The sequence below is a fragment of the Fukomys damarensis genome, unplaced genomic scaffold, assembly GCF_012274545.1.
Source record: "Fukomys damarensis isolate Sample0158 unplaced genomic scaffold, DMR_v1.0_HiC HiC_scaffold_8, whole genome shotgun sequence".
In the NCBI taxonomy this organism is placed as follows: Eukaryota; Metazoa; Chordata; class Mammalia; order Rodentia; family Bathyergidae; genus Fukomys; species Fukomys damarensis.
This window is the reverse complement of record NW_022900920.1, coordinates 20,037,589-20,048,783: the sequence shown is the minus strand read 5'-3', so window position 1 is coordinate 20,048,783 and position 11,195 is coordinate 20,037,589. Positions and strand designations below refer to the sequence as shown.

The 11,195-nt window shown below is 36.4% G+C and overlaps 1 protein-coding gene across 1 annotated transcript in view; it reads right to left on the bottom strand.

Annotated features, from left to right (window-relative positions):
- Pdzd8 (PDZ domain containing 8) overlaps window positions 1-11,194 on the bottom strand; it is a gene marked incomplete at its 5' end in the record, with an annotated part of 89,340 nt that extends 78,146 nt beyond the window's left edge. Inside the window, one exon of the mRNA XM_010634659.2 lies at window positions 10,665-11,194. Within this exon, the coding sequence (XP_010632961.1) occupies window positions 10,665-11,194 (530 nt within the window). The remainder of the gene's footprint in view (window positions 1-10,664) is intronic.
- Window position 11,195: the final 1 nt, after the last annotated feature.

The window sequence follows — 11,195 nt, the reverse complement described above, 5'->3', positions numbered from 1 at the left end:
AAAAAAAAAAAAAAAAAAAAATTACCCTCACTCACTCATATATCTTTCCGTCTAATAATGCTTACTTTTATTCAAGCTCCTGATTCTGTAAAAGAATAATCAAGATCTAAAAATGCCTCACAATTTCCTTCAATGGTTTTATACATATGCCGAATAAAAGAGTGATAAGACTGCAGGTCCCTCATGAAAGAGGTCAAACATATTAGGTCACAAACATCTGTTTAAGTGGTATATCTTACCAAGAACCCAAGTAAATGTAATAGGTAGTTAATATAAAAAAATAAACTCCCATGTTAATCACATTTTAAAGTATATAGCAACAAGAACTAATTATGCTGGGAAATGAGAAAATTCCTAGTTCCTTTATCAAAATTAGGCAAATCAAAGCCAAGATATTTCAGGACCACACCAATCGATTATACTGTCAATTCCATTCTTGTTACAATACATGAATTCTTGGGCATCAACACCCAATGTGCTGATTAGAGAATAAGGAGAAATGTGTTCTTAGGCATTCTGCTGATTTCACGAAAATTGACAATTATGCACCAGAATCATGAAACAAGCTTCATTGTTATTCTATAACAGTCCAGATAGAGTATAATCTAGTTTTTCAATATTTACTTTTCTAAGAATGTGAAATTTCAAAAACTAAGGATTCTAGGGTGTCAGAGAAGGTTACAAACACAACTGTATTTGGTTTGTGTGTGTGTGTGTGTGTGTGTGTGTGTGTGAAAATGAGAGAGGACAGTACCCTCCTCAAAGTCAGCATGAACTGCATTAGGCCCAAACAGGCTAACAGTGCAAATATATGTGCACACATATGTACTTGTATGGGGGAGGGCGGGTCCCGTGTCAATATTGATTGTACAATAGAACTGCGTTACATGTCATCAGCCTGTGTCTACACCTATGCCCTTTAAGTAAAAAATGTTATATATATTCTTTTTAAAAAATCAAAAAAAGCTACAGATGTTCTTTACAGTCTGAATTCAAAAATCACATCATTTCAGTTAAATGGCCGAATTCCCTTTGTGAAAGTTTACCAGACATACATACTTTAGTATGAAGTATGTGGAAAAAAAAATTCATCATTTAAAGGGCTAACTCACGCAGTGTTGAAAGGTGATATTTAAGAGACCTGAAATGTGATGGAGTGACCTTTTAATTTTCTGTGGAAAAACTGTTCCAGAAAAGGGAGTAGCAAAAGCCTATGATAGAACATGCAGGGTGTAGAAAGAAACAGAAGAGAGATCAGAGACAGAGAGCACGTGCAAGAGCAAAGAGTGAATGAGCTGGATTCATACACATTGTCTGGGAAGATGGTCATGTTACAAACCAATCTGCAGGATCCCATTTATATTATACTCCTATTTTATTATATTATTTATTTTATTATGTCAGTATTAGCAATCTGGCAAGAAGGATTTTATAAGTACTCTAAAATGTCTGCTAATGACCAGGTACTTGGCTTTTTGATTTTCTGGTAAAGAGTGTGTTCTCTGATGCTATGCCAATAAAAAGTCAGTAATGTTCTATGACTCTGAGGTGGAAGAGTGATTTAGTAGCATTTATTTTCTTGTGGTACTGTTCTGAGAAAATGGAGAATGTTATGGGAAGAAATGGAAATGCTGGGTCAGATAGTATCTAACTTTTAAACAAGGTATTTAGTGATAGGAACTCAACTTGAAATGTCATATACTTTTGTTGAACTATTGCTTCAGAGTACCTCAACCTGCCTTAGGAAATTTCACCAAAAGATAAGACGGAGGGGGAGAGAGAAATAAATATGTTACAATTAATCAGGGAGAGGGTTACCTCTCCATCCAGCTTGTTTAGAACTGCTTAAGCCTGACAAAGTATTTAATGTTTATGTTAGGCAGTTGTTAGTTTTAATTATGCTTATGGCAACAAAGCAACAATGCTGTATCCTCTAGGTTGTTTCAACCTTAAATCTAAGAATCCTACACAGATTTCAAGGGGCCTATGAATTTCATAAAATTAAGTAAAAGCTTATTTACCCATTTTTCTGCAGAAATTGACCACAGTTTTCCAAAAAAAAAAAACTTCAAAAAAAGGTCAAGTACTTTAAATGTACATACATATATGCTCTCTTTTTAAAAGGAGTTTTAAAAGTTTTTGTGGGGGTGGGGGGAATGTTCAACATGTTTTAAGCTTTTTGTTTTTTGTTTTTTCCTTTTTAAGGGACAAAAGCAGAGGGATCTGTGAACCTTTTCTAAAAAAGGCCAGTCAGAGAATTTTTTAGAATTTACAGGTGTAGTTTGTCACATTCTCTTCTTTTCAACAACTCTAAAGTTTAAAACATAAAAATCAGTCTTACTGTGTAGGCCTAACAGTATCTAGTTTGCAGACACCCGATTTAGAGTAATAAATACTAATAAATGGTTTCTCTCTACAGAAATAACACAGCAAGGGCTTTCACAGTCTAAAATTCTTATTTTATTTAGAATTTGGAGAAAGTCATCAATCCCTTCTAACCCCTCTAAAAACTCAATTTTCTACTTGTGTAAAAGTGAAAGACCCAACTCTCCCACATAAGAGCAAGATACTTTGAGAAAGTCATTAATCCCCTCTACCCTCTCTAAAGACTCAAGTTTCTACATGTAAAAAATAAAAGACACACCTCTTGCACGTAGGAACAAGACACCAAGGTGTGCACCACCCATACAGTTCCTCCAATATATATACTTAACAATGTATTTTATTACCTCTGCTTATCTGAGAGATTGTTAATAACACCCATAGGTTAATATTTAAATGTTTGATCAAGCATACTCCTCCAAAATTATCTTCTTTATAATGATCTGCTTTGGCTATTTCCTGGAACAAACTGTGGCTCTACAGGATAGCCAATATACTTGTACATTACTGCTTGGAACCTAACCTCCTAATTAGTCCTGTACCCTCCATGTATAAATCAAATTTCTAGAGCAAAGATTTATCAATACTTTATTTTCCATCTAAACTTTTTAAAAAGACTGAATCACAATAATTTGATGCAGCTTCAGGAAATTCAACTTGCAAGAAATAAAATTAGCACCGAAGTAGAGTATACTTAAGTATTCTAATGCAACTGAGGTCACAGTACATTGTACAGTATTCTTCCCTTGTCTGTGAGGAGTACATGCCAAGACCCTCAGTTGATGCCTAAAGCTACAGATACTGCTGAACCATATAGTATATGGGTTTTTTCTACACATACTGTATAAAACAATAATCAGTTTGTTGTCCTAGCAGAGATATTGATTTCTCCCATTCATTTTTCTGACAAAACTGAACATCTTAAAATATAATTCTAGTCACAGAATTTGTTCCATGATTTGGTTGCAACTAGAATGGTGGAATGAATTCTGCAACCAGAATCCTGGAAAGAATTAAGTTCATGAACCAAGGAACCACTGTATATCCAAAAGTCATTATGACTTTATTCTTTATTTTCTTTAGAAAAATAAACAGCACACAGCATAAACTATTTTATAACAATTTTATCACCCATATCATGCCCACCATAGTGATAATTTGGAGTAAACACTAAGAATGTGCTTTAAATGACTTTATAAATCATCTCTAAGAAAATAATTTTGCAATTCTATTTATAAGAGATATAGAAACATTTTCTCTGGGTAGTAGTACAAGAAACAGTATATGAGATTAAAAATTAGCTACATTACCTCATTATTTCACAATAACTAGAATAATACACTAATGCCAATGCCTCCAGTATCCCAAATTATCAAAGGTTAGTTATATTTCCTACTCACATTAGTAAAATTATGATTATTTGGTAGCTATTTTCCAACCTTTTAAAAGTTATCTATAAATAGAAAAAAGTATGAAAGTGAGTGAATAAATATAACATATTAACTTCACAATTGATTTTTGTCAGCTCTCAGTGACTTTACTTTGAAAGCTTTGGAGAAGATATGGGTTATTTAAAACCAACTTTACCTAAAATACACAAAGTAGGGCTGGGGATTTAGCTCAGTGTTTCCACCACCTGCCTTGTGAGCAAAAGGAGCCAAGTTTGATCCCCAGTACCAAAATTTTTTTTCAAAATGTTTTTCAGGCATAAAGGTTAAATTTATCACTTATGAAAAAAAGTCATGTTCAGAAGACACTCAATAAACCTATAAAGTGAAGTTTTCCCCTAGTGCCTTTCATATTCCTTAAACTTAAATTTAGCGTCAATAAATAGATACATCTATCTAATAGTTAAGCAGTGTTTATTAGTTAATTAATGATCATCCCACTGAAGCAAAATATCCACCAACCTCATGAAAGGCAGCCACCATCTACACCTATTTACCATCAAGTGGAAGTGGAAATATTTAAAGGGATTTTTTTTCTAACAGAATAACTTTTTAAAATTCACCATTATATAGACAACATCTTTTTAAAAATAAAATTTCTCAATAAAAATCCCTTGAAAGATACAGTGTTTAATAGGAGCAAAAATGACCACGCTTTCCTATCTAGCTATTAGGTATCCCCAAGTAAAGGTCTCAAATTCATATGACTCTAGGCCAGGCAAGTAACAACAGTCAAACCAGGCAAATTATGTGGGAACTGTAAACTATCTGTAGGAACTTATACAACAAGTTTTAACCACCAAAGCTGCTACTACAGTTCTTTGCATTCTTTTATTGCTATGAAGAATATTGCACAGAGATGAAACTACAAGATACTTCAATTTTTTTCTAACAAAAGTCAGAAAACCAAATCGTGAATTCTTCCATTTATCATTGTTGGGAATTAAAGAGCCAACAAAAAAACATGGTACAGGTCAAGTGAAAAGTACCGGCAAACTGAATTTGCTCTTCCAGTATACAACCAGTGCTAGCTACAGGGCAAGAATATTCCAGGAACAGAAGTACCAGTAAGAATCTAATGTGCATGACTCCTAATCCCTAAACAGCCAGCCCTCCTCATTTGAAGATTATTCTTCAGATTTCACTTTGAAAACAAACTCTAGATACGAAGGGGAAATGCTAAAAGGCTTTTCCTCTAAAATTAGAAACAAGACAGGAATTTCCACTATCACCAATCCTGTTCAATATAGTACTTGAAGCATTAGCCAGAGCAATCAGGCAAAAGAAAAAAATAAAAGGGATACATGTAGGAAAGAAGTCAAATTATCATTATTTGCAGACGACATGATCCTTTACATAGAAGACCTAAAAAATTTCACCGAGACTCTGAGAATAAATACACAAATTCAAAAATGCAGCAGGATACAGTCAATGAAAAAAACAGGCATTTCTGTACAATAATGAACTCACCAAGATAGAAATGAGGAAAACAATACCATTCAAAATAACACCAAGAAAAATGAAATACTTAGGAATTAACCAAGGAAACGGAAGACCTCTATGATGAAAACAACAGTACTCTAAAAAACAGAGATTGAAAAGGACATCAGAATATGGAAAGATATCCCCTGTTCCTAGATAGGCAGAACCAATACTGTCAAAATGGCCATACTTCCAAAACTGATATGTAGGTTAAATACAAGCCAATCAAAGCATTTCTTACAGAGCTACAGAAAACAATTCTACAATGTATATGGAATATAAAGAGATTCAGAATAGCAAAAGCAATCTTGGGCAAGAAGAATAGAGGAAGAGGCATCACAATCCTAGATTTCAAGTAATATTACAAAGCTACAGTCATAAAAACACCATGGTATTGGTACAGAAACAGACATGGATCAGTGGAACAGAAAAAAGGATACAGAAACAACCCCAGAACACACAGCCATCTGATATTTGACAAAGAAGCCAAAGATACACTGGAAGAAAGATGGCCTCTTTAGCAAATCATGCTGGAAAAATTGGCTATCCACATGCAGAAGACTGAAGCTATCCTCATTATCTCACCAGGCACTAAACTCCAATCAAAATGGATCAAAGATCTAAATGTTAAAACCAAAGCACATAATCTGCTAAAAGATAACATAGGCAAAACTCTTGAAGACACAGGGATAGGGGAGGCCTTTCTGAACAGAACCCCAACTGAACAAGAAATAACATCAAATGGGACCAAATCATATTTAAAAACCTTCTGCACAGCAAAGGAAACAATCAACAGAACAAAGAGGCAACCTACAGAATGGGGGGAAAAAAACTGCCAGCTATTCCTCAGAGGACTAATATCTAGAATATATAAAGAACTTGATTATATAGAACTTATATATAAAAATATATTAAACAATTAAGACTCCCCAAAATAAAAAATCCAATCAAAATGAGGCAACTGGGCTGGGGATTTAGCTCAGTGGTTTGGTGGCCTGACTTGCAAGCGCAAGGACCCGAGTTCAATCCCCGGTACCAAAAAAAAAAAAATAATAATAATGAGGCAACTAAAATGAATAGACACTTCTGAAAAGAAGTATAAATTGCCAATAAATACATGAAAAAACGTTCGACATTTCTGGCCACTATAGAAATGCAAACTAAAACAACACTGAGATTCCATCTTACTCCAAAAAGAATGGCTATCAAGAAATCAGATAATAACAAATCCTGGCAAGGCTAAGAGGAAAAAAGAACTCTTCTATGCAATTGGTGGGAATGTAAACTAATATGGTCACTGTGAAAATCAGATGGAGATTCTTCAAAAACTAACACTGGAAATTACATTTGATGTTCAAATAAGAAGGGGAACAAGGGAGGAAGGAGGGGGAAAGGAAAGAAGGGATAAGAGAAACAAAGAGACTAAAAGGGAAAAAAATGGAAACAAAGCTTTTGTAAATAAGGAGGGGAAAAGGGGTCCAAGGGAAGGGAGGGGAATGGGAAAAAAGAATCAAGATATATCATGTACAGATAAAAATTCCCTATGTTCAATGTTGTGTCATCATTATGTATATCTAAAATATACCAATGAAAGTTTTGCTTTAAACAAAAATTCCATTTGACACAGTTATTCCCCTTCTACATATTTCCCCAAAGACATCATATTACAATGACATATGCATACCCTGTTTGTGGCAGCACAACTCAGATAAATCCTGGAAGTGGTCTACAGCCATCAACAGATGAATGGATAAAGAAAATGTGGTATTTACACTTAATGGAGTACTATTCTACCATAAAGGATAAACAAGTCATATGTAAGAAAATGGATGCACCTTGAGACCATAAGGTTAAGAAAAATGAATCAGACACACAAATTTCACTATCTCATGGTTTCTCTTATATGAGAAACCCAACATATGAATAAAAGCAAAATAAAAGATAATAGGAAACGGAGACAATTTTTGGCAGATGTGAAGAGGTTCAAACAATGGAGAGGAACCTAAGGGGAAAGAACCTAAAAAGAATGTTATGTACATGTACCAACTCCCCATGATGAACGTAATCACTACATTCTGTAAATATGTACTAGTAAAAATTAAAATATGAAAAGAACATCAGTGGTACTATTTTCTCCCTTGAAGATGAATTTGATGGTAGATTTTAAAAAATACTCTGACATACTATGTTAAAGCATATGTTTTAAGAAAAACAAAACAATAATCAGATGGCTAAAATCAAGAAATTTCTAATTTAAATAAATTAGCAAACATTTTCTACATATTGCAATTTTTAAAAAGATGTTTTATATATCAAATTGTATTATTTATTTATTCATTAAGAAAAGATAATGTTTCCCAAAGTTTAACTGGATAAAATGAAGCATCTTTAAGAAGTAACCACTTAAGTTACTTAGTATCTCTATGTGAAACATCAGGAATCTGTAGTCCCTGATAGTCCACTTCACTTTAGCAACATGAAAAGGAAAATAAATAAAGGTAGAAATAGTGACAACAATGTTAACTGGTAAGATATATTTGTTATGTAATGATTCATAGTGCCAAAGGACTCAAGATTCAATATTTTCTTTACTGCTCTAGTTCTACTAAGATTAGATGGCTATTTAGGGTAAACTTGAAAGACCTTCTATTTGGAAACATAATCTGTTGGATTAAAAAAAAATTCTATGTGGAGCAGTGCTCAAAGTTTAACCTGATTTAACTTTAAAAGCATCCTCTCAAAATTTCTGATTTAAGAAAAGAAAAAAGTTTTACAGGCACTTATACTCAGAGTTCTAGTTTAATTTACAAAGATACCATATACATATTACATTGATGACACACTTTAAAAAAATACTCATAAACAATGCAGTGTAATTTTTTTTAAAGGCAGCCTGGCTTTATTAGAGCTGAGTTTCACCACTCAACACCTGTGTGACTCAAGCAAGTTATTTAACTATCTGAACTCCACTCCTTCATCTATAAAATGGAATGGGCACCATCTATCTTAATTCTCATTATGAGAATTCTGATATATCTTTGATGGACTGTAATTCATTCTATTATCTGGAAACTGAATCAGCTCCACAGCATCACCATTTAAAACATTTCTGGCAGAGCAGCTACACAGACAAGAAAAGTCAAGGCAGCTTTTTTCTTCCTCACACTTCTATTTTTCTTTTACTAAGCTAAATTCAGCTTCCCAATTACTTCTACTCCATCAATCCTACTATAATGTAAATCTTTGTAAGTAAGAGTAATTCAGTTTTCACTGGACATTAAGCTTCATGAGGCCTAAGGTAGTCTATTTCTGTTTAGTATCAAAGTCCTACCTAGAGATAAGCATATAGTAGATTGAATGACATGTTCAGTGCAGTATTTTATTGACTGACCAGTGAGATGCCCTCCAATATAAAGAGCACAGATGTGTACATTTTTGGAGGTCATCCATTAATGCTTAAGATTTAGAAGTTGATGCAGCAATCAAATTCATGCTGCATGTTCTTCAAAATCCCTTCCAACATGGTAAGTGAAAAGCAATTTTGCCATACTTTTAAAAAATTGTGATGGTACAGATTTATTCAAAGTGATAAACTTCTCAATAGGTTCCTATTCATAAAATCTTTCAGATTTAACTGAATTCCAAGTCTACATTAAAAAGAAAAACTCAAAATGATATACAACCTCAATGCCACTGACTATTCTGAAAATAACCCCCAAATTTTATTACTTGAAAGCTACCCAGAAAAACATCAGAACTGAAGTTGGGATAGATTATTAAAATCTATAACAACTTTTTCTAGTGACTTTCTTAGCAATCCAATGCTATAAATAAACTACATCTCCTAAGCACAAGAATCAATTTATAATTTAGTCACTCATATTCTAGAGCTTCAAAGTAGGTTTCAAAAAGTATGCACTATATCACAAAACCACAAAGCCAACCCAGTTCACCATCCTCTGGAAATCTATAGGAATACTGTCATATCAGTTCCCCTGCCACTCAATAGTTTTAAACTGTCACTCTGCTACCAGCCTAAAGAAAACATAATTAGTAAGGTACATCTAGCACACATATAAATCGATAATTCATTCCAAAGTCTCAATATTTCTGGATTATCTTACTTGAGATGGTGGTAAAAAGTAATGACTGAGGGGCCGGGTATTTAGCTCAGCGGTTCGGTGGCCTGCCTCGCAAGCACAAGGACCTGAGTTCGATTCCCAGTACCACACACACACACACAAACAAAAACAAAACAAACAAACAAACCAAAAAACAAAAAGTAATGACTGAGACATTAATACAAGATGGACATAAGCTTATAGTAAAGGATAGCACCCATAAGGCTCAAACATTTTGTGAGCTACAGAAAATTAACAGAAGATAGAAAGAGAAATTTAAAACTTAGCTGTTTTAAAAGAAACACTCGTGTATAACCCTTTCCGCTCCACAAGATTTCCCAGACCAAGGTGGATGAAGCCTAACCCTACAAAACTTCCTTTTCAATTTCTTCTGATAATAAAAGAAAACAAAACTCACACATTAAAACTATATAAAATTAAGCCATCAGATGAAAGAGGGCATTAAAAAATTACGATTTGCCATTAAATACTATCTACAGGGTAACTTCAAGTACTGAGTAAGAAACTCAGTCATAGAGAGTACACATGATGGACAAAGTCTATTTGCTACCTATGCTACAGAAACTACACCCAAATGGACAGATGACAATTCAAGACGTACAGAGAAGTATTCTATGTGCAGGCTTCCAACAGCTGGCAAATTCGCTGCAAAAAGTACTCCTTTGCAATAACTACTACTACTACCTCTTCCTGAAAGTTGCCACAGCGTCGGGGGGGAGCGGCTATGGCAAAACAGCACAGAGCGGGGCTATGAGAACATCCTCCACACCGTACTGTGTCCCGTAACGATTTCTCAACGTGGCCCAGGTGATGCTGCAGTCAGCGACACGGCTGCCACCCTGCATGCAGCGATCACAAGCAGGATGAGCTAAGAGTCCCAGAAGCAACTCCGAAGCAGCGACCCCGGAGGATGGGGAGGGGCCTCCTTTCCCTTATCAATACGCATCTCAGGAGCCGATTCTACCCAGGTAACCGCACCTCAGCGCCCAGGAGCTCTCGCTAAGGTTTCTAGCTCACATCCGTGCTGACAGGAATCAAAGGAAGCGCCCAGGGATTGCCTTTCTTTACCGAATGCCCTGTCCAGGATAGGAAGCAAGGGTTAGGGATAGAAATAAGCCTGAAGGCCGGCAGCAGGGCCGCCCAGGCCTGACTTGCCAGCAGCTGGGTCCCTGCCCCTGTGGACCAGCTCCATCGCCCGGCCCCCTCTCACCTGATCTTGTAACTGGGCAGGGTGTGCTTGCGCTTGATGACTTTCTTGAGCTGGTTGACGATGATGGAGGTGAGCTGGGGCATGGGCCGCCCTTCGAACTGGGAGCGCACCTCGAAGTCAATCAGCGGGTCCTCCACGAAGGAAAAGAACCAGTGGGTGAAGGGCACGCGGGTGAAGACGAAGCGCAGCCTACCCACCACTCGGGACAGCTTGACGAACAGGTAGGCAGACTTGCCAAAGACCAAGTCCACGTCGATGGCTAGGTGGAAGCCTCCGTTGTACTCCACCTCTGCCTCGAAGGCCAGCTCCTCCGGGCAGGTGGCGGGCAGCGGCTCCCCCTCGGGACCGTCGGACTCCCCGGTGGCCGAGGCCACGACGGGCCGGACGAGGTGGATGGTCTTGATGAAGGGCACCGTGTCGCCCAGGAACACGTCCCGCAAGCTCAGCCCCTCCAGCAGGCGCCCGGCCGTCTTGGTCTGCAGCAGCTCCTCGAACTCCACCTTGATCTTCTTGGTGACCCAGCGGCGGGTC